The sequence below is a fragment of the Phoca vitulina genome, unplaced genomic scaffold (genome assembly GCF_004348235.1).
Source record: "Phoca vitulina isolate PV1807 unplaced genomic scaffold, GSC_HSeal_1.0 scaffold25, whole genome shotgun sequence".
In the NCBI taxonomy this organism is placed as follows: domain Eukaryota; kingdom Metazoa; phylum Chordata; class Mammalia; order Carnivora; family Phocidae; genus Phoca; species Phoca vitulina.
The window spans coordinates 352,699-377,849 of record NW_022589728.1 but is presented as its reverse complement, the minus strand read 5'-3'; the positions used below and the strand labels follow the sequence as shown (position 1 = coordinate 377,849).

The window sequence follows — 25,151 nt, the reverse complement described above, 5'->3', positions numbered from 1 at the left end:
TAAGCTGACTGAAAGCTGAACCCTTAGTCAGCAGCTTTTAAAGTATGTAAGCAGACTTCTTTCAGGGAAAGACTAGGAGCTGGGCATTTTTCTCTGCTCCCTCTGTTCTGAGTCCTCAAGGGATAGCCAGGTAAGAACTGCTTCCTTGTTTGCTACAGACCCGTGGGACCCACAAACCACAAGTCCCCCTAGTCATCAGAGCCAGGAGATCAAGAGATGTACCCTCTGGGAGACACTAAAGATCTACAGGGTGCACGGAGATGTCATCTGCTGACCTCCCTGATCTCTGGGGAGGATGACAGTCAGTACCTAGGTGTGTGCTAAATTAGAAGCCTGATCCTCAGGCAGCAGCAGCTTTTAAAGTACACAAATAGGCAGCTTTCAGGAAAAGACTGGAAGATGGGTGGTATATACTCCCTCTGTGCTGAGCCCTGGAGGGAAAACCACAACAGGTCCAAGCCAAGTGAAGAATAGTTTGCTATAGTCTTGTGGGTCTTGTGGACACAAGCCCTGTTTCAGAACTAGGTATTTTGGGGGCTCATCTCTCCAGTGAAAGTCTTAAAAGTTGGGGTGCTAGATGCTGGGTTCAAACTCTTTGCTTCTCATGGAAAATTAGGGAGTTATGAGTTCCCTACCTATTGTATGTCACTATGCCAGGGGTGGGATTTATGGCTAGAGCGTGTCTTACCCTTTCCTACCCCTTTCAATGTGGGTACTTTCTAATTCATCCAATGTATAGGAGTCCCTCAGTTTCTGGATTTTTTACAAGAGGAACTGCTTCATGTGTAGCTATAGATTTGGTGTCTTCATGGGGAAGGTGAGTTCAAGAGGTTCTTATATTGCCATCTTGGATCAGAGCCTCCAAATTGACTATTTTCAATACAGTCACCAAAGTTATTTAGAGATAAAATTCAAAACACCAATGGAGAAAAAAAATTCACTAAGCAAGTTAAGATATTCTAATTATCTTTTATATAAAAAAGTTGATTGGTAACCTACTTGAAAAGATTCCTGGCATCAATTCAACAGGGCTAAACATTTTTTCAAAAACAATATGAAGTGAAAAAGAATAAAGATTCAAAACTATTCCAACATTTCCAGAAAAAAAGCTCATTGAAATATTTTTAATATGCTATATAAGTAAAGAAAAAAATAATTTAAATAAATGTAGTATAATATTTTCAAGTTTTGCTTTCTGTTAGATATAACAGACATTGTGAAAAATAACCTGATGATAACAATGGAGAAATATGGCTTTGTTATTGAAAACATACTTAAATATAAGACCAATTTTGCATTGACTTTTATTAGTTATGACTTAAACACAATGAAGCCATGAATCAAAAAGATAAAAATTAAAAAACAACAACAAAAAGAAAGCCTAAAGAGATTGAGTAATAGTTCTCTATGGGGCAAAGCCAAGGGAAAAGGCCAATGTTTTCCAACATTGAAATGCCAATAACTACTTAACTTGATCTTTACTAGTGAGCAATTATCAGGTTAAAAACAAAACAAGAGGAGGAGCAAGACGGCGGAGAAATAAGAGACCTAAATTCCGCCTGGTCCCAGGAATTCAGCTAGATAGTTATCAAACCATTCAGAACACCTACAAACTTAACAAGAGATTGAAGAAAAGAATAGCAGCAATTTGGGGCGCCTGGGTGGCTCAGTTGGTTAAGCATCTGCCTTCAGCTGCGGTCATGATCCCAGCATCTTAGGATGGAGCCCCGCATCAGGCTCCCTGCTCAGTAGGGAGCCTGCTTCTCCCTCTCCAGCTCCCTACCCCCACTGCCACTTGTGTTCCCTCTCTCGCTATCTCTGTCAAATAAATAAATAAAATCTTAAAAAAAAAAAAAAAAAAAAAGAATAGCAGCAATTCTGTGAACAGAAAGGCGACCACTTTCTGGAAGGTAGGATGTGCAGAGAAGTGAATCCGAGGCGACACACGGGAAGATAGACGGGGGGGGGGGGGGGGGGGAGGAGCCTCCATCAGCAGGCTACCAGCAAGTGATAGAGCAGTGGAGCACAAAACTGGAAATTTAAGAAGTCTGCTCTGTTGAGGGATGTTGCTCCAGTGGCTAATCAGGCAGTGGAACCCTTGCTGGGACAGTGTGGTCTCAGGACCCTCAGGGTCACAGAAAGATTGGGGTGCCTGAGTGTGGCAGAGCTCCCAGGTATGGGAGTGGGAAAGCCAGTGGCAAAGATGGAACTGAGGAGTGGGCTCTCAGCTTCGGGTTGTCATAAACCATGATCCATGGCACAGTTGGGTCACTACTCTTCGAACAGGGACCCAACAAGCGGCAGATCCAGGGACCTGTCCCCCTCCTTCCCTGGGAAGAGCGGCACGGGAGCACACCACAGGAGTCTGCTGGGATTGGAGACTACAAACGGGGTCATGTGCCAGAGAGAGAAATGCTCGGTCACAGGCTGGGTGAACATGGAGTGCGGTCAGAGACCAGGGAGACAGGAGTGATGGACTGCTGTTCCCTGAGGGCTCACTGAGGAGTGGCGCCCTGAGCTTTTGGCTCCTCCAGGACCAGAGATTGGGAGGCCACCATTTTCACTCTCCTCCTCCAAAGCTGTAAGGAAAGCTTTCAGGGAACAAAAGCTACTGAGAGCAAACCTGAGCAGATTACTCAGCCTGGCCCCTGGCAAGGGTGGTGCAATTCCGCCTCAGGCAAAGACATTTGAGAATCACTGCAACAGGCCCCTCCCCCAGAAGATCAGCAAGAACATCCAGCCAAGACCAAATTTACCGATTAATGAGAACGGCAAAACCCCAGCACTGGGGGAATACAGCACATAGAATTCATGGCTTTTTCCCCCCTGATTCTTTAGTCTTTCAAAGTTAATTTTTAAAATTTTCTTTATTTTTTCCTTTTCTTTTTTTTTTAGTTGAATTTTTCTTCTTTCCTTTTTCAGCCAACATTGTATCAATTTCCTTTTTTAAAATCTTTTTTAATTTTCATTTTTACAGTCATTCTATCCCTTCATTGTATTTAACCTTATTTTTAATATACATGTAAGTTCTTTTTTCTTTAAAATTTTGGGATACAGTTTCTTCTAACAGACCAAAATATATCCTAAATCTAGTGTATGACTTTGTCCTAGTCTCCCACCTAATCAGTCTCTCCTTTTTTTTTCTTTTAATATTTTTTTGTTCTTTTTTTCAACCAACTTATCAATTCCTTTTTTAAAATCTTTTTTGGGCTCCTGGGTGGCTCAGTTGGTTAAGTCACTGCCTTCAGCTCAGGTCATGATCCCAGAGTCCCAGGATCAAGTCCCACATCGGACTCCCTGCTAAGCGGGGAGTCTGCTTCTCCCTCTGACACTCTCCCCTCTCATGCTCTCTCTCTCTCTCAAATAAATAAAATCTTAAAAAAAATAGATAAAATCTTTTTAAATTTTCATCTTTACAGTCATATTCCATCCCTTCATCATATTTACCCTTTGTATATATATGTAAGTTTTTCTTTCTTTAAAATTTTGGGAGGCAATTTCTTCTAACAGACCAAAATACACCCAAAATCTAGTGTGTGGCTCTGTTCTATTCACCAGCCTGATCACATTCTTTTCTTTTTTTTCTTTTTTTTCCTTTATTTTTCCCCCCAGTTTCAGGTCTCTTCTGATTTATTTAGTGTATATTTTTCTGAGGTCATTGTTACCCTATTAGCATTTTGTTCTCTCATTCACCTTTTCTTCTCTGGACAAAATGACAGGACGGAAAAACTCACCTCAGAAAAAAGAACAAGAGGCAGTACTGACTGCCAGGGACCTAATCAATATGGACATTAGTAAGATGTCGGAACTAGAGTTCAGAATGACAATTATAAAGATACTAGCTGGGCTTGAAAAAGCACAGAAGATACTAGAGAATCACTTTCTGGAGAAATAAAAGAACTAAAAATCTAACTATGTTGAAATCAAAAAGGTTATTAACGAGGTGCAATAAAAAATGGAGGCTCTAACCGCTAAGATAAATGAGGCAGAAGAGGGAATTAGTGACATAGAAGACCAAATGATGGAGAATAAAGAAGCTGAGAAAAAAAGAGATAAACAACTACTGGATCACAAGGGGAGAAGATAAGTGATACCATAAGACAAAACAATATTAGAAATGTTCTGTACTCAGAAAACTACAGAATACTCATGAAAGAAATTGAGGAAGACACAAAGAAATGGAAAAACGTTCCATGCTCATGGATTGGAAGAACAAATATTGTGAAAATGTCCCCGCTACTTAGAGCAATCTACACATTTAATGCAATCCCTATCAAAATACCATCAACTTTTTTCAAAGAAATGGAGCAAATAATCCTAAAATTTGCATGGAACTAGAAAAGACCGCAAATAGCCAGAGGAATGTTGAGAAAGAAAAGCAAAGCTGGTGGCATCACAATTCTGGACATCAAGCTCTGTTACAAAGCTGTCATCTTCAAGACAGTATGGTACTGGCACAAAAACAGACACATAGATCAATGGAACAGAATAGAGAGCCCAGAAATGGACCCTCAACTCTATGGTCAACTAATCCTTGACAAACCAGGAAAGAATGTCCAATGGAAAAAAGAGTCTCTTTAACAAATGGTGTTGGGAAAATTGGACAGCCACATGCAGAAGAATGAAACTGGACCATTTCCTTACACCACACACAAAAATAGACTCAAAATGGATAAAAGACCTAAATGTGGGACAGGAATCCATCAAAATCCTTGAGGAGAACACAGGCAGCAACCTCTTCCACCTCAGCCACAGCAACTTCTTCCTAGAAACATCGCCAAAGGCAAGGGAAGCAAGGGCAAAAATGAACTATTGGACTTTCATTAAGATTAAAAGCTTTTGCACAGCAAAGGAAACAGTCAACAAAACCAAAAGACAACCGACAGAATGGGAGAAGATATTTACAAATGACATATCAGATAAAGGGCTATTATCTAAAATCTGTAAAGAACTTAGCAAACTCAACACGCAGAGAATAAATAATCCAAACAAGAAATGGGCAGAAAACATGAACAGACATTTCTGCAAAGAAGGCATCCAAATGGCCAACAGACACATGAAAAAGTGCTCAACATCGCTCGGCATCAGGGAAATACAAATCAAAACCACAATGAGATACCACTCAGACCAGTCAGAATGGCTAAAATTAACAAGTCAGGAAATGACAGATGTTGGCGAGGATGCGGAGAAAGGAGAACCCTCTTACACTGTTGGTGCAGCCACTCTGGAAAACAGTATGGAGGTTCCTCAAAAAGTTGAAAATAGAGCTACCCTATGACCCACCAATTGCACTACTGGGTATTTACCCCAAATATAGAAATGTAGTGATCCAAAGGGGCAGGTGAACCCCAATGTTTATAGCAGCAATGTCCACAATAGCCAAACTATGGAAAGAGCCTAGATGTCCATAAACAGATGAATGGATAAAGAAGATGTGGTATACATACAAACACACACACACACACACACACACACACACACACACACACACACAATGGAATATTATGCAGCCATCAAAAAAAAAAAAATGAAATCTTGCCATTTGCAATGACATGGATGGCACTAGAGGGTATTATGCTAAGCGAAGTAACTCAGAGAAAGACAAGTACCATATGATCTCACTGATATGAGGAATTTGAGAAACAGACAGAGGATCATAGGGGAAGGGAGGGAAAAATGAAACGAGAAGAAACCAGAGAGGGAGACAGACCATAGAGACTCTTAATCTCAGGAAACAAACTGAGGATTGTTGGAGTGGAGAGGAGTGGGGGGAATGGGGTGGCTGGGTGATGGACATTGGGGAGGGTACGTGCTATGGTGAGCGCTGTGAATTGTGTAAGACTGATGAATCACAGACCTGTACCCCTGAAACAAATAATACATTATATGTTAATTTAAAAAAATAAATAAAAGCAGGTGGCTCAGTTGTTAAGTGTCTGCCTTTGGCTCAGGTCATAACCCCGGGGTCCTGGGATTGAGCCCCGCATTGGGCTCACCACTCTGCGGGAAGCCTGCTTCTCCCACTCCCCCTGCTTCTGTTCCCTCTCTCGCTGTGTCTCTCTCTGTCAAATAAATAAATAAATCTTAAATAAATAAATAAATAAATAAAAGCCAAGCTTCTCAAAAAACAAACAAACAAAAACAAAAAAGGCAATTCTTTTAATCACTGCTCTATTCATTCTAGTTAAGGAAAATCTATTACTTACACCTGTTTTTTTGTGCGTGTGTTTTGTTTTTTGTTTTCCTTAGCAGCAGTTTATTTCTCAGGTACTCTGTTGTCCTTCTGTGACAAAAGTTGGTGATCTTTTATTGTGAGGATTATAGGGCATCAGTATTCTCAGCATTTGCATAAGAGTTCACTTCAACAAACCAAATATTTAATGCAAAACTTTCTTTGATCATTATTAGACAACTAGCTAAGAGATTTTCCTCTCTAAATGCATGATGCTCTAGTGCTTTCATTACAAAGCAGCCTATGAATCAAAATGTTACCTTTTTCCCTGCTTCAGAAGGAGGTCAACAAACTGCCATCATGGGCAATCATAAGCTTTTCTAGTCAGTTTAGCAAAGCTGGCTCCTATTGTCAAGGGTCTTCCAGTTTGAAAGCCTGAGACTGACAACCCTAATCACATCAAACTCATTTTTAATATTTAAACACATTAACATTAAAGGAATGGCCACAAAACAGACATCCCTTATTTAGTTATCATTTAGAAATCACAAGAAAACAATCATTTGCATATTGCTGGAGTTGCTTCAATCATCAGCAAAAACTCTTATGTCCTCAACTTCTTTGAATGTTCCTTTCATCTTACTCTTCCCCTGAGGACAACCTGGCAATGACCTTAAATTGCAGCTGCCCTCCCTTCCCTCCTTTCTACCCAATGAACATGGAGGGCCAGGAAGAGACAGTCTTGCTCCTCACAAAGGCTTTCAGTTCCCTTATACTTCAATTGTGAAGCACAGAAAGAGAGGAAGAGTCCACCCCTACCCAGAGGCAGGCACCTTCAGGGCTGTCCCACCCATCCTTTGGAGCCTTGGGCTTTAGGCTACCGTTCTTGTTGATTTCAGTGCCTACCAGGCTTCTAATACCTTAACTTCCCCATTCCATGAAGTCCTCCCCCACCTCACCTCAGCCACTCATCTGCCCCATTCATTCTCTACGTCTTTAAGTTACAAACTGCTTCCCTCCACTAATTCAATGCTGAGCACCCATCATTCTTACCTGTCTAGTTTATTAACTCTAGTTTCAGCACTTTAAAGGTGTTTGACCAACCTCTTCCCAATCTAGAATAGGCTGGTCCTACCCCCCATCTCTTTGTACTCCACACCCTGCCTGTTACTATTTCTGACCTTACCTGGTCTAGATTTCATGGTCCAATATTACAATCACTACATGGAACTTTTATTGACTACTTTCATTGTAATCAATTACTGGACAATCTCAAGCTCTGCCTGTTCCACATTTGCAGCCCCACAATTCAATCCATATTGACTGATCTCAAACTCAAAATGACAACTCTCAAGAGAACCTTATCTTGCCAGACAATCCTAATATACATCCCTTGTCCACTGACTCCCCCACTACAGGACTATGTCATCTACTCTCATTCTTCATTCCTCCAATGCCATCTCCTTGTCGTTACTCTAAGCTAATGAAGATACTTTCCATTTCACTGACAAAATGGAAGTGATCAGAAAGAACTTGAGTTCCCACTGCCATATATAGCTACCAGCAACCTGCACCTGAGGACGCTCTGCCCTCCCATCTGTTCACGGATGTCTATGTTCCCGACCTGGCATACCCCTCCATTTGCACACTCCTGTCACCAAATCAGACACAATACCAATAGTTATCCTTTCTTTCCCCTACTGAGGACCTTCCCCATCAATATACAACATGTGCTGTAATTCCCACCCATAAAAAAAAAATCTCAATCTCCACATTCCTTCTAGTTAACAACCAGTTCTCTACACCTCTTATAGCAAACTCCACCAACGAATTTTCTATTCATGCTGTCTTCAGTTTCTCTTTTTCCATTCTCACTTAAACCCACAGCAGCCTGGCTTAGCCCAACCATACCAATGAGAAAGCCCCACATTCCTTGACTTCCACAGTGCAACCCAGCAGCATCCATCACAGTTGGTTGCCCTTTTTCCTTCCCAAAGACACATCTTTACCTGACTTCCAGGACACCACACTCTCTTAGATTCAATTCCTCCCACAGCAGCTTCTTCCTCTGGGCCCCAACCACTGCAGAATGCCTATGGCTCAGGCCTCATAGACAGATATTCCTTTTAATCTGCATTTGATCTCCTGCAAACTGACCTTGTTGGTGCTTTAAAACCATCTGGACATAGGAGCCTACATCTAGCACCAGCACTGTCAATGAGGTTCAGACCCATATCCTATTCAGATATATAATGTACAAATGAACATGGTCAAAAGCCTCATGATTTCTTTCATCTATTTCTTACAGTTTTCCGGGTAGAGCTCTTTCATCTCCTTGGTTAAATTTATTCCTATTTTATTGTTTTTGATGCTATTGTAAATAAGACCATCTTTTTAATTTATTTTTCTGTTAATCTGTTGCTAGTGTATATACAGATCTGCCACTGATTTTTGTATGTTAACTTCATATTCAGCAACTTTACTGAATTCATTGATTAGATCTAAAAGTTTTTCAAATGGAGTCTTTAGGATTTTCTCTATATATTGAATCATGATGAAAAAAACTGCAGACAACACAAATACATGGAAAGATATCCAATGTTCATGGATTGGAAGAATTAATATTGTTAAAATGTCCCCAACTACCCAAAGCCATCTATAGATTCAATGCAATCCCTATCAAGATTTCAATGGCATTTTCACAGAAATAGAAAAAGCACTTCTAAAATGTGTATAGAACCACAAGAACCCCAAATAGCCAAAGCAATCCTGAGGAAGTACAACGAAGTGGGAGACATCACACTGATTTCAAGCTATATGATAAAGCTACAGCAACCAAAACAGTGTGGTATTGGCATAAAAACAGACAAATAGACCAAAGGAACGGAATTAAAGCCCAGAAATAAACCCATGTATAAAGAGTCAACTAAAATTTGATAAGGGGACCACGAATACCCAATAGAGAAAAGACAGTCTCTTCAATAAATGGTGCTGAGAAAACTGGATATTTACATATAAAAGAATGAAACTAGACTCCTATTCTTACACTACTCACAAAAATTAACTCAAAGTGGATTAAAAACTTAATCCATAAAACCACAAAACTCCCAGAAGAAAATATAGGAAAAAAGCTCCTTGACATGGGTCTCAGCAATAATTTTTTGGATGACACTTAAACCACAAGGAATAAAATGAACAAGTGGGACTACATCAAACTAAAAAGCTTCTGCACAGCAAAAGAAATAATCAACAAAATGAAAGGGCAGCCTACAGAATAAGAGAAAATATTTGCAAATCACATACTTGATAAGGAGTTAATATACAAAATATATAAAGAATTTATACAACTCAATAGCAAAAAAAAAATTTTAAAAATCGGCAAAGAACCTGAATAGACATTTTTCTAAAGAAGATATTTAAATGACCAACAGGTACAGGAAAAGGTGTTCAACATCACTAATCATTAGGAAAATACAAATCACCACAATGAGACATTACCTCACACTTGTTGGAATGATTATCATCAAAAAGGCAAGAGATAACAAATTCTTGTTAAGATACAAAGAAAAAAAAACTCTTGGGCCCTGTTGGTGGAAATGTAAGTTGGTGCAGCCACTATGGAAAACAGTACAGAGGTTCCTCAAAAAATTAAAAATAGAACTACTATATGATCCAGCACTTCCACTGCTGGGTATATATCTGAAGGAAATAAATCACTATTTTGAAGAGGTATCTGCACCCCCATGTTCACTGCAGCATTATTTACAATAGCCCAAAATGGAAACAATCTGAGAGTCCACTGACAGATGAATGAATATAGAAAATGTGGTACATATACACACACACACACACACACACACACTGCCTGGATTATTATTCAGCCACAAAAAAGAAGGAACTCCTGTCATTTGTGACAACATGGGTGGACCTTGAGGGCATTATGCTAAGTAAAATAAGTAAGACAGAGAAAGATACATACTGTATGATCTCACTTGCATGTGGAATCTAAAAACAAAACAAGAATAAAAACAAAAAAACCCCATCACAAACTCATAGAGAAAAAGATCAGATTTGTGGTGACCACAGGTGGCAGTGGGGGACAGAACTGGAAGAAGGTGCTCAAAGAGTACAAATTTCCAGTTATAAGATAAATAAGTATTGGACATGTAATGTACAACATGAGGACTATGGTTAACACTGCTGTATGGTATATTTGAAAGCTGCTGAGAGAACAGATCCTAAAAGAGCTTATCACAAGGAAAAAAACATTTTTTCTTTTTTTTTTTTTTGGTATCTATATGAGGTGATGATGTTAACTAAACTTATAGTGGTCATAATTTCAGAATATACGTAAATCAAGTCATTACACTATACACCTTAAACAGCGCTGTATATCATTTATATTTTCATAAGACTGAAAGAAAAAAGAACACAATAAATGTAAAAAGAGATTATTACTACTAAAAATGCAGACCAAATTTCCACTTTTAAAAACTAATGGGGTAGGTGGGTGACATAATATGACCAACTGATAGAACTGAACACACAAAATAGAAACCTTCATACCAAACCTTCTTGCCAAATACACCTGTACACATATAAAAGAATTCAATGCCAAACAGCAAAAGTAGTGGGAAAAAAAATCCAATTTTTGTTTGAAAATATAGAAGCAAAACAGTATTAAAAACTCAGACCCCAGTAAATAAACTGTAGAAAGAATGTATATGGTCAATTTACAATAAAGTAAAAGGCTAACAATTCCCTCCCTCAAAATAATAATAATAATAATAATAATAATAATAATAATAATAATAAGGCCTCATGATTTTCTCACCAAGAAAAACCAAACCAACCAACCAACCAAAAAGAAAAACCAAATAAAACAAAACCATCTGATCCTCTACACCACCCTCTTGCTTCACCTTAGGCAATGTCAGCTCCATGAAATGCCCTTTGCCACACCTCTTAGCTAGTCTTGATCCCTATTTTTATCTGGTTTCTTTCCATAAAGTTTATCTTCTTTTGACATTACTTCTACTTTACTTCTTGGGTCCTCATCACACACTCCCCTCCACAGTCAGGGCTGTAGTTGCTATGTCTCCAGGATATGCAACAGTGCCCAGCACATAGTAGGCCCTCACTAGGGTTGGGGACATGGCTTTCTGTAATTGCGTGGCATCAACTTCAACAAGGACATTCAAATCCCTCTAACTGTCTTCCTTTCCTGTTCTTTCCAGAAACTAATATAAACCACCACCATTCTCTTTTGATGCTTGAAATTTCTCTGCTTTGGGCATACAGCCTTCTGAGTTATTTTATGTTAACATATACATATGGTGAATAGGCATGAACTGACCCACCATGCTACATCCATCCCACTAGACTCTGACATCTTTATGCTTGTCCCTCTACTCCTACACTTAAGATGGGCCTCTCCTCTCCTGATCCCCCTCCCCTACTTCCTTCCCTGGACACTGATAGAGCAATTATCCCTAACCACTGTGTCTCCGCTGGGTCCTCCTCATTATTCTCTAAATAGGCCTCATCTTTCCTCTGGTGACTCTCTGGACCTGAGATCCCTTTCAAGCCACTAGCAGCTAATCTCCACATCTGACTTCTCGCCTGAAATCCTGGTCCTAGCAGAAGAATCATAGCACTGTCCCTACTCTTTGTCTTGGACACTCCTTGAGTCATGGGTCCCTGGCTTCCTCCCCTGCTAGTTCACTAACATTGCCATTGAGTTCTCAGTATACACTGTACCTGACCGCCTCTTGACATAAACATTTCCTAAACAGATCTAAACCTGTGTTTTTCCTTGCCACATTTACTCTTTCTACTGAAACTCCTTTTTCCTTGAAACTCTACTAAGTTTGCTTTTATGGCACTGCTTCCCACAAGTTCTCACTTTCATTGAAATTTTGTTTTCTTTGTTTTGTTCTAATTTAAAACACAAAGAGACCATGTATTACACAGGGTTGGGACATGGCTCTTGGAAGGCATACCCCTATCCCCTTCACATGTCCTGCTTGACCCCCATGGCCTGGCCCTTATGGTTATTCATATACATACCAACCAGTTTCCTATCTGGGTGTCTTTGCTCTCTCATACATCTTTGCATTTGCAAGTGTTCCCTTGGACAATCTCTGTAACCATATTTGTAAAAATAACCTGAATATATTTATTTCTATTTCCCTCTTTATAATATAACTTATTCAAAAACAGGAATAGTCATTTACTTGTCTTAACTGTCTAAGTATCTGGAATACTGATGCTCAATAAAATTTGATAAACCCAAATAACCAATCCCACTAAGGATTAATCATGTAAGCTGTTATGACTGAAACAGTGAATGCTTGACTTGGATAAACGGTTCCCTAAATCATCTCCAGAAATTAGAACTTCTATAATTGCTTATCGAAGTTACAATTCTGTTCTGTCAATTTTCTTCCCCAAGTAAACAAGTTTAAGTATTTTTAAATTAACAATTCAGGTATTTGGATTTTAAAGAAAGGTAACAACTTAAAAAAAAAAAAAAAGGATTAAAAAAAAAAAAGGTGTAATTTAACCTTAGAAGCTTCTTCTTGTTTGCTGATGTGTCTGGAATCCTGGGAAACGTCTGTTTCTGGGGTGTGTACAAAATGGTCTCTGCAGATTTCACCCTCTGCTTTATCAGTTTCTCCATCATCTGTCTATCATCAGATCCAAAATCCATGTGGTATTTGGGAGAGGATTCTGAATCAATGAACAAGACATTCTCTGAGTCATCTTCCTTTTCACTATCTGATGAATATTCCAAAATTTCTGTAGAACTCTGAAAGATATTAAAAGAAAGGCAGTTAAATTTGGAGAACTCTTTATTTAAGTCCATATTTACATATGCCTTTATTCCATTTTCTCCTGGTTATATTCATTGAAATAACTTTGTAAATAGTTATTTATAGGTTAAACTTTTATTTTGAAATTACTATCAACAGGTCCTATTTAAGAATACGAGTCATTGCCTCTTTTTCCTAACATTTCCTAAAATGTTTCTTACTTTCTCCTACTCAAATTTCTAATTCAAAATTTTTTTGAAAAGTGGATTATAAAACAGAGATCATATCATATAGTGAATCCTGGACAGGAGAATCAAAACTTTTTCTGTGATGTCTTCTGTTTTTACTTAGACACCCACTAAAATATTTAAATGTGGTAGGTATTTTATTTTCCCATTACTTGGTTTTGCAAGTCAGTCCCATTTTGTTCTAACATCAGCAACAATTTATCCTTCAACATTCTAATTTTCCAGTGTATTAGTAAGCTCTTCTAATTTAATACCTTTATAAAAATTTAAATTTATTAAATGAAAACAGTACATTTAGTTGAAATGGATCTTCTGTACCCACTCAATTTGTAGGGTAGGCACGGGGTCCTTCATGAGGAGCCCTGTTTATTTTGATGGATCAACATGGACTATGTCCCTGGCACTGTAGCAGACCCTTGGTTTAAGAGAGGATACAAGTGTATGAGGGTTACTGTTGGTTAAATCGGTGTGCGTGTGAACTAGTATGTGAGTGTGCAGGGTAGCACTAGAGTTTTCATCATTTGCTAATCTAATCGTAAGACAAAAAGTTTACTACATGTGGCCTTTTCTGAGGATTTTATAGTCAAATCCTTTTTAAGAGCTTAAAAAGGACATCACTCATTCCCACATCTCCAAAAAACTGCCTGGGTAGTCACCTGTTACTAGGCACATTTAAAATAAGAAAAAGTAAATGAAAAAACTTCTCAAATAGCTTAGTTCCACTATACTTTTCACAATCTCAGTTGTATGCTTAAATTACTGCAGGTAGCTGATAACCCATTAATAAGCACTAGACTCACATGTTTTCCCCACAGCACAAATTCTGAATAAATATTAATAGGCCACAAAAAGAACCAAAGCAGTTTAGACTAAAAATTAACTTGCTTGACACTAAAAATCTGCATACATTGAGAACTCCAAATTCAATTCATCTTTTTGTTATGAAATTAGTGCCCTGAAGTTTTACACTTCATCCTAAAGCAGGGTTTCTCAACCGCAGCACAATTGTCATTTGGGCTGGATAATGTGGTGGGAAGTCTCTTATGCATTGTAGGGTTGTTTAGCAGCATACCTAGCTCCTACCCACTAGAGAATAGCAGCATGATCGCACCAGTCATAACTATCAAAAATGTCTCGAGACATTGCTAATGTCCCCTGGGAGACAAAAATCACCCCTAAGTATGAACCATTGTCCGAGAAAAATGTCAGCAAATAACCAACCACATTTGGCCTGTGCTGGAGACTCACATCCAGAAGTGAAGGGGACATAGCACTTCATGGGGATGGAGAGGTCAGAATGAAACGCATTAGTACCCCCTTCTCTACGGGGATACATTTCAAGACCCTCAGTAGATGCCTGAAACTACAGATAGTACTGTATCCTATACAGACTATGTTTTTTCATATACATACATACCAGTAATAAAACTTAATGTCTAAATTAGGCACAGTAAGAGATTAACAATAACTAGTAATAAAATAGGATTATATTGTAATAAAATTTATGTGAATGTGGTTTTCTCTCAAACTCTTATTGTACTATATACTCACCCTTCTTCCTGTGATGATAAAATGCCTACTTGATGAGGTGAAGTGAGATAAATGATGTAGGCACATGACGCAGTGTTAGGCTACTAATGACCTTCTGATGATAAGTCAGAAGGAGGATCATCTGCTTCCAGACTGTGGTTGACCCCAGGTAACAAACCATGGAAAGTAAAACCACAGATAAGGGGGATTACTATAGTTACAAAACAATGTGTTAGAAGTACTGTAACCGAACTATTGCTCAGGCTCCATGGGGAACATGTAAGAGGAACAAAAAAATCCAAATGGGGCACAGGGAGAAGGGAAGAAGAACTGCCACCTAAAGCTGAATGCTAAGTGTAAGTTAATTAGACAGGAAGAAGAGCAAGTACATTCCAGGGAAAAGGAACAGGAGGAACATGAATATGAGGCCAGAGAGAATGGAGCACGTGCACGAAAATCTACAAGTAGCAGCCAAGAGAGGTTGTATGAGGACCTTGAAAACCATAGCAGGGCATTTGGCTTTATTCCGAGGCAGTGGGGGAATCACTGGCAGTTTCCACAAGGGCTAACAAAATCAGATGTTAATATGGAATGATCATCCAAACCACATTCTGAACAACAGACTCTAATATGGAAGAGAGAAGGTATCAAAGACTGCCAGTAGGAAAGGAGCTGGCTAGAGGTTCTTCATAATCGAAGCAGAACACAAAGAGGATGTGAGTGGGAGTAAGAATAGGAGAGGTACACTTGAAAGAAAATGAGGGAAGAGATGTAACCACACTTGAAGATTCTCACATGTGAGAAAGGAGAGTGAAGACATATTCAAAGAAGACCCTAAGCATCTGTTTGGGCAACCAGAGAAGTGTGCTCACCTAGAAAGGGAATTCAGAAAATAATCTGTAGAGGAGTAGTTGCCAATATACATTTGGTTTTGATATGTTAATGTTCTGATGCTTATGGAACAGCTGAGATAAAAGTGGCCAATAGGTAGTAGCTTTATGGGTCTGGAGTTTTAATAAAGTGATACGGGATAGAGATATAACTTCAGGAATCATCAAAACAGAAACTGTGCATTAAAGTATGTGAGGTAGAAAAGACTGTTCCTCTAAATTCTGTAAAAGTGAGAAAAGAAGATCCAGGCTGGAACCGTGGGAATATGATCACCATTTAAGCTGTATTCAGGTGAGAGGAGACAGAAGTTTCGGATTTGAGAAAAAAAGAGATTGCACAGTTTTAAGAAAACTATGAGACCTTGGAAATAGTGTGCTATAAAGAATAAATGATGCAAAATGGTCCAGCCACTTTGGAAGACAGTTGGCAGTTTCTTACTAAACTAAATATACTCTTAAAATAGAATCCAGCAATCATACTCCTTGGTATTTACTGAAAGGAGGTGAAAAGATGTTCACATAAACACCTGCACGCAGATGTTTAGATCAATTACTCATAACTGCCAAAACGTGGAAGCAACCAAGTTGTCTTTCATTAAATGAATTAATAAACTGTGGTACATTCACACAATGGAATAGTATTCGGCACTATAGAGAAGTGAGCTATCAATCCATGAAAAGACATGGAAGAACCATAAGTGCATAGGACTAAGTGAAAGAAGCCAAACAAAAAAGGATACATACTGTATGATTCCAACTATATTACGTTCTGGAAAAAACAAAACTATGGAGACAACAAAAAGATCAGTGATTGTCAGCAATTATGGGGCAAAGATGAATAGGCAGAGTACTCTTGGACAGTGAAAATACTGTGTATGATATAATGATGAATATATGTTATTATGCATTTGTACAAACCCACAGAATGGACAACACCAAGAGTAAACCTTAACATATACTACGGACTTTGGATGATTATGACATGCCAATGCAGATTCATCAATTGTAACAAATGTACAATTCTGGTAAGTGATGCTGATAATGGCGGAGGCTATAGATGTGTCACGGCAAGGGGTATATGGCAAGTCTCTAGATCTTCCTCTCAACTTTACTGTAAACCTAAAACTGCTCTAAAAACATATTAAAAAAAAAAAAAAACCAAAAACAGGAATAAATGGAAGGGGAGGTGAAAATAGGAGACCTGGTAATTCTTTCAGGAAGCTTGGAAATGCATACTTTAATTTCTTTCAAAAATAGAAAAGACAACATAAAAAGACACATTTGCCCAGCTACGAACAATTCATATGACAAAGTTGAAGATAAAATCATGAAAATAAAAGTGTACTCCAGACTCGAGTGTATCTTCCAACCACAACCATGAGCTTTAAATGAATTTCCTCAAGGAAGAATTTTTTTTTAATGATTTTATTTATTTATTTGACAGAGAGAGAGAGAAAGTAAGAGAGAGAACACAAGCAGGGGAAGTGGGAGAGGGAGAAGCAGGATCCCCACCCAGCAGGGAGCCTGATGCAGGGCTCGATCCCAGGACCTTGGGATCACGACCTGAGCCGAAGGCAGACTCTTTAAAGACTGAGCCACGCAGGCGCCCCATCAAGGAAGAATTTAATAGCATTAAGATGGGTAAGATTTAATAGAAATTTAGGTAGTAATTCAACAATTCCATATACTACCTGGTGCTCATCACAACAAGTGCACTCCTTAATCCCTATCACCTATTTCACCCACCCCCACCATCCTCCCCTCTGGTAACCATCAGTTTGTTCTCTATAATGAAGAGTCTGTTTCTTGGTCTGTCTCTCTCTTTATTTTCCCTTTACCTCTGTTATGTTTCTTACATTCCATATATGAGTGAAATCATATGGTATCTCTCTTCCTCTCCCTGACTTATTTTGCTTAGCATTATACTCTGTACTTCCACTAATGTCATTTTTATAGCTGAATTAACATTCCATTGTATATATTTACATCCATTGTATACATTTACATTGTATATACTTATATGGATACATCTTTTTTTAAATTTTATTTTATTATGTTATATGTTATATTAATCACCATACATTACATCATTTGTTTTTGATGTAGTGTTCCATGATTCATTGCTTGCGTATAACACCCAGTGCTCCATTCAATATGTGCCCTCTTTAATACCCATCACCAGGCTAACCCATCTCCCGACCCCCCTCCCCTCTAGAACCCTCAGTTTGTTTCTCAGAGTCCATAGTCTCTCATGGTTCGTCTCCCCCTCCGATTTCCCCCCCTTCATTTTTCCCTTCCTACTATCTTTTTTTTTTTTAACATATAATGTATTTTTGTTTCAGAGGTACAGGTCTGTGATTCATCAGTCTTATACAATTCACAGCACTCACCATAGCACATACCCTCCCCAATGTCTATCACCCAGTCACCCCATCCCTCCCACCCCCCACCACTCCAGCAACCCTGTTTGTTTCGTGAGATTAAAAATTCCTCATATCAGTGAGATCATATATGTCTTTCTCTGATTGACTTATTTCACTTAGCATAATACCCTCTAGTTCCATGCACGTCGTTGCAAATGGCAAGCTTTTTTTGATGGCTGCATAATATTCCATTGTGTGTGTGTGTGTGTGTGTGTGTGTGTGTGTGTCTGCGTGTGTGTGTGTGTGTACCACCTCTTCTTTATCCATTCATCTGTTGATGGACATCTTGGCTCTTTCCATAGTTTGGCTATTGTGGACATTGCTGCTATAAACATCGGGGTGCACGTACCCCTTCATATCACATTTGTATCTCTGGGGTAAATACCCAGTAGTGCAATTGCTGGGTCGTAGGGTAGCTCTATTTTCAACTTTTTGAGGAACCTCCATACTGTTTTCCAGAGTGGCTGCACCAGCTTGCATTCCCACCAACAGTGTAGGAGGGTCCCGTTCCCCTTTCTCTGCATCCCCACCAACATCTGTCGTTTCCTGACTTGTTAATTTTAGCCATTCTGACTGGTGTGAGGTGGTATCTCTTTGTGGTTTTGATTTGGATTTCCCTGATCCCGAGCGATGTTGAGCACTTTTTCATGTGTCTGTTGGCCATTTCGATGTCTTCTTTGGAAAAATGTCTGTTCATGTCTTCTGCCCATTTCTTGATTGGATCACTTGTTCTTTCGGTTTTCAGTTTCATCAGTTCTTTATAGATTTTGGATACTAGCCCTTTATCTGATGTGTCATTTGCAAATATCTTCTCCCATTCTGTCGGTTGTCTTTTGGTTTTGTTGACTGTTTCTTTTGCTGTGCAAAAGCTTTTTATCTTGATGAAGTCCCAATAGTTCATTTTTGCCCTTGCTTCCCTTGCCTTTGGCGATGTTTCTAGGAAGAAGTTGCTGTGGCTGAGGTGGAAGAGGTTGCTGCCTGTGTTCTCCTCTAGGATTTTGATGGATTCCTGTCTCACATTTAGGTCTTTCATACATGGATACATCTTTATCCATTTATCAGTCATTTTAGCCATTCTGACAGGTGTGAAGTGATAGGTCATTGTAGTTTTGCTTGTATTTCCCTGATGATGAATGATGTTGAGCATCTTTTCATGTGTCTGTTAGCCATCTTGATGTCTTCTTTGGAGAAATGTCTGTGCATGTCTTCTGCCCATTTTATAACTGGATTATTTGTTTTGGAGTACTGAGTTTTATAAGTTCTTTATATATTTTGGATACTAATCCTTTATCAGTTATTGTCATTTGCAAATACCTTCTCCCATTCCACAGGTTGTCTTTTAGTTTAACTGATCGTTTTCTTTGCTATGCAAAAGCTTTTATTTTAATTAAATCCAAAAGTTATTTTTTTCTTTGTTTACCTGGCCTCAGGAGACATATCTAGAAAAAAGTTGCTACAGCCCATGTCAAAGAGGTTAGTACCTGTGTTTTCTTCTAGGATTTATATGATTTCAGGTCTCACGCTAAGGTCTTTAATCCATTTTGAATTTATTTTTGTGTATGGTGTAAGAAGTGGTCTAGTTTCATTTTTTTACACATAGCTATTCAATTTTCCCAACACCGTTTGTTAAAGAGACTTTTTCCCATTGGATATTCTTTCCTGATTTGTCGAAGATTAATTGACCAAACAGTTAAGAGTTCATTTCTGGGTTCTCTATTCTGTTCCATTGATCTGCTGTGTTCATTTTTGTGCCAGTACCATACTGTTTTGAATACTACAGCTTTGTAATATAACTTGAAATCCAAAATTGTGATGCCTCCAGGTTTGCTTTTCTTTTTTTCAAGACTGCTTTGGCTATGGGCGCCTGGGTGGCTCAGTTGGTTAAGCAACTGCCTTCGGCTCAGGTCATGATCCTGGAGTCCCGGGATCGAGTCCCGCATCGGGCTCCCTGCTCTGCAGGGAGTCTGCTCCTCCCTCTGACCCTCCTCCCTCTCATGCTCTCTGTCTCTCATTCTCTCTCTCTCAAATAAATAAATAAAATCTTTAAAAAAAAAAAAAAAAAAAGACTGCTTTGGCTATTGGATCTTTTGTGGTTCCATAAAACTTTTAGAATTATTTGTCCTAGTTCTATAAAAAATGCTGTTGGTATTTTGACAGGGATTGCATTAAATGTATAGATTGCTTTAGGTAGTATATAAATTTTAACAATATTTGTTCTTCCAATCCAGGAACACAGAATGTTTTTCCATTTCTTTTGTGTCATCTTCAATTTCTTTCATCAATGTTTCATAGTTTTCAGAGTACAGGACCAGTCTTTCATCTCTTTGGTTAGGTTTATTCTTAGGTATCATATTATGTTTGGTGAAATTGTAAATGGGATAGTTTTCTTAATTTCTCTTTCAATATAGGTGTATAGAAATGCAACAAATTTCTGTGCATTTATTTTTATCCTGCAACTTTACTGAATTTGTGTATCAGTTCTAGTCATTTTTTGGTGGAGTCTTTTGGGCTTTCTACATAGAATATCATGTTTATTTGCAAATAGTGGAAGTTTGACTTCTTCCTTGCCAATTTGGATGCCTTTTATTTCTTTTTGTTGTCTGATTGCTGTGGCTAGGACTTCTGGTACTATGTTGAATAAGAGTGGATATCCTTGTCTTGTTCCTGACCTTAGGGGAAAAGCTCTCAGTTTTTCCCCATTAATGATGGTGTTAGCTGTGGGTTTTTCATATATAGCTATTATTATGTTGAGGTATGATTCCCTCTATATGTATATTGCTGAGGGTTTTTATCATGAATCGTTGTTGTACTTTGTCAAATGTTTTTTCTGCATCTATTGAAATGATCATATGTTTCTTATCCTTTCTCTTATTCATGTGATGTATCCCGTTGATTTACGAATATTGAATAAATCCCTCTTGATTGAGGTGAATGATTTTTTTTAATGTATCGGATTCTGTTTGCTAGTATTTTGTTGAGAATTTTTGCATCTGTGTTCATCAGCGACAATGGCCTGTAGTTCTCTTTTGTAGTGGTGTCTTTATCTGTAGTGGTATCTTTGGTATGAGGGTAACGCTGCCCATAGAATGAATTTGGAAGTTTTCCTTTCACTTCTATTTTTTTTGGAATAGTTTGAGAAGAAGAGGCATTAACTCTTTTTTAAATATCTGGTAGAATTGGCCTGTGAAGTCTTCTGATCATGGACTTATGTTTGTTCAGAGTTTTTGATTACTGATTGAGTTTTTTCACTGGTTATCAGTCTGTTTTCTATTTCTTCTTGATTTAGTTTTGGGAGTTTATATGTTTCTAGGAATTTATCCATTTTTTTCTAGATTGTCCAATTTGTCGGCATATAATTTTTCATAATATTCTCATAATTATTTGTATTTTTGTGGTGTTGGTTGTTATTTCTCCTCTCTCATTTGTGACTTTATTAATTTGGGTCCTTTCTCTTCTCCTTTTGATAAGTCTGACTATAGCTTTATCAATTCTATTGATTTTTTTTCAAAGAACGCGTTCCTGGTCTCACTGGTCTGTTCTATTGTTTCTTTAGTTTCTATATCATTTATTTTTGCTCTAAACTTTATTGTTTCTTTCCTTCTGCTGGTTTTAGGTTTTGTTTGTTGTTCTTTTTCTAGCTCCTTCAGGTATAAGGTTAGGTTACTTATTTGAGATTTTTCTTGCTTCATGAGATAAGCCTGTATTGGTACAAACTTCCCTCTTAGAACCATTTTTGCTGCTGCAGGTCCAAAGGTTTTGGACCATTGTGTTTTGTTTTGTTTTTTAAAGATTTTATTTATTTATTTATTTGAGAGAAGGGGTAAGGGGCAGAGGGAGGAGGAGAGAATATCAAGCAGACTCTGCACTTAGTGTAGAGACAGAAGCAGGGCTTGATCCCACAATCCTGAGATCACGACCTGAGCTGAAACCAAGAGTCAGTTGCTCAACCTACTATGCCAACCAGGTGTGCCAGGACCGTTGTCATTTCATTTTCATTTGTTTCCATGTACTTTTCTATTTCTTTTTATTTCCTGGTTGACTGGTTCATTATTATTTATCCTCCATCTATTTATGGTCTTTATACATTTTTTCTTGTGGTTGATTTCTAGTTTCATAGCATTGTGATCAGAAAAGATGCATGGTCGACTTTGATTTTTTTGAATTTGCTGAGGCTTGTTTTGTGGCCTAGCATATGCTCTATTCTGGAGAATGTTCTATATGCACTTAAAAAATTCTACTGTTATAGGATGGAATGTTTTGAATATATCTTTTTAATCCATCTGGCCCAGTGTGTCATTCAAAGCCTCTGTTTCCTTGTTGATTTTCTGTTTAGATGATCTATAGATTTGAGTGGAGTGTTAAAGTCCCCTACCATTATTCTATTATTATCGATTAATTCCTTTATTTTGTTATTAACTATCTTATGTATTTGGGTGCTATGTTGAGGTGCATAAATATTTACAATTATTAGATCTTCTTGTTGGATTGTCCCCTTTATTATTATATAGTGTCCTTCTCTGTCTCTTGTTACAGTCTGTTTTAAAGTCTATTTTGTTGGACGTCTGGGTGGCTCAGTCGATTAAGCATCTGCCTTCAGCTCAGGTCATGATCCCAGGGTCCTGGGATCAAGTCCCACATCGGGCTCCTTGCTCAGTGGGGAGCCTGCTTCTCCCTCTGCCTGCCACTCCCCCTGCTTGTTCTCTCTGACAAATAAAATCTTTTTTTAAAAAAGTCTATTTTGTCTGATATAAGTATTGCTACTCCTGCTTTCTTCTGACATCCATTTGCATGATAGATTTCTCCATCCCTCACTTTCAACCTGCAGATGTCTTTATGTCTAAAATGAGTCTTTTGTAGGCAGCATCCAAATGGGTCTTGTTATTTTAACCATTTTGTCACCCTATCTCTTTTGAATGGGAGTTTAGTCTATTAACATTCAAAGTAACTATTGACAATATGTACTCATTGTGATTTTATTTGTTTTGTGGTTGTTTCTGAGATTTTCTCTGATCCTTTCTTGTCTTTCTCTCATGTTTTGCTGATTTTGTTTAGTGATATATTTGGATTTCTTTCTCTTTATTCTTTGCATATTTATTAGTGGTTATTGATATATGGTTGCCATTAGGTTTGTATATAACCTCTCCTGAATATAGCAGTCTATATTAAGTTGATGGTCATTTAATTTTGAACCCATTCTTTCTGTGCCTCTCTTCCCCATGTTTTAGGTATTTGTTATCATATTTTACATCCTCTTATTTTGTGAGTTCCTTGACTGATTCTTTTAGAGAGATATTCAGTTTTACTGATTTTGTGTTTCCTACCTTCACACTGTCACTTTCGATCTTTCCTTTCCCCTCAACAAGTCCCCTTTAATATTTCTTTCAGAGTTGCTTTAGTGGTTATATATTCCTTTAGTTTTTGTTTGTCTGGGAAACTCTATCTCTCCTTTCATTCTGAATAATACCCTTGTGGGACTGAGTATTTTTGGCTGCATATTTTTCCCATTCAGCACTTTGAATATATCATGCCACTCCCTGTTAAAAAAAATCCCCTGCTAGCTTTATGGAGTTTCCCTTGTATGTTACTGTCTTTATTTTTTTCTTGATGCTTTTTTTTTTTCCTTTATCACTATATTTTGCCATTTTAATTACAATATGTCTTGGTGTGGATCTGCTTTTGTTGATTTTTTTGGGGAGTTCTCCATGCCTCCTGTATTTGGTTATCTGTTTCCTTCCCCAGATTAGGGAAGTTTTCAGGTATTATTTCTTCAAATAAATTTTCTGCCCTCTTTTCTTTCTCTTCTTATCCTGTAACTCCTATGATACAAATGTTATTACATTTGAAGGAGTCACTGAGTTAAGTCTATTCTCATTTTGCCTAATTCTTTTTTCTCTTTTGTTCAGCTTGATTACTTTCCATTACTCTGTCTTCTAGATCATTAATTCATTCCTCTGCTTCTTCCAGCCTGCTCTTCATTCCATCCAGCATGTTTCTCATTTCATTTATTGAGCCCTTTATCTCTGCTATGTTATTCCTTATCTCTGTGTTAAGAGTCTTCCGTCTTCTTTTTGTTTTCATGAGTATCCTTATGATCAATGCTTTAAATACCCACCAGGCATGTTACTCATATCTGTTTCACTTAGATCTCTGGCCATGCACCTGTCCCATTCTTCCATTTGGGATATATTTCTCTGTCTTCTCATTTTGTCTAAGTCTCTGTACCTGTTTATGTGTGTTAGGAAAGTCAGCTATGTCTCCTGTTCTTGAGGGTAATAGCCTTATAAAGAAGAGGTCCTCTAGTGCCTTACCATGTATCGCCCCCCCCCCCCCCCATTCCCCAGGGCCTGGTGCTTCCAGGCATGTCTCCAATGTGTACTGTGTGTGCTCTGTTGTTTTGTCCTGGCCACTTTATCTTTCAGGCCAGTCGTCTACAGAGACTCTCTTTGCCTACCATGGGCAGTGTTTGGCCCCTGGCCTGAATGTAGTGCATTTTAACTAGGTGTGCTCTGGTCTGCTTGTAAAATGAGACCTGTTGCCACTGCTGCCAGAACCAAGGCCTTACAAAACTCCCATGTCATGAGAACCAGTGTGAGCAGGGGTTTGGGCTGGTCTTCTGGCACTGGGACTGAGGCAAACAAGACTGGGAAGGGTGGTTCTGCTGGAGCATTGTGTGTGGGGGGGTGCTTGATGTAAGCATGTTAGGTAGAAGTGTTAGCACTCTGCTGGTTCCCGCAGGTGGCCCTGTGCTTAAGAAGGGTGGCAGAGGGAAATGGTGCTGGCCAGTTCCTTTGTTCCTGGAGGGTTCTCTCCATGAACACTGCATTTCTGGGACATGCACCAAAATGAGCAAATAACCTCCCCAGTGTGTCCCAGGCACTCTTCAGATCACTGTTTACATGCTTTATGTCTGTGGGTTCCTTGCCAGCCTTCACTCCAAGAGCAGCACAGTGCCCTCCAGGCTCTATCACAGCCAAGCCCATTGACCTCTGAAACTCTAAGGCTTTAGGGGCACTTGGCTGGCTCAGTTGGTAGAGCATGTGACTCTTGATCTCTGGGTTGTAAGTTAGAGCCCC

At 38.5% G+C, this 25,151-nt stretch overlaps 1 protein-coding gene across 4 annotated transcripts in view; it reads right to left on the bottom strand.

Moving 5' to 3' along the window:
- Positions 1 to 25,151, bottom strand: part of SPIDR (scaffold protein involved in DNA repair) — a 562,488-nt gene that overhangs the window by 329,245 nt on the left and 208,092 nt on the right. For 3 of the 4 annotated variants that reach the window (XM_032421906.1, XM_032421904.1, XM_032421905.1), the window contains one exon: positions 12,739 to 12,983. In XM_032421906.1, coding sequence (XP_032277797.1) covers positions 12,739 to 12,983 — 245 coding nt within the window. Of the gene's footprint in view, positions 1 to 12,738; positions 12,984 to 25,151 lie in introns of those variants that run through there. The other variant, XM_032421908.1, reaches the window with a different exon arrangement.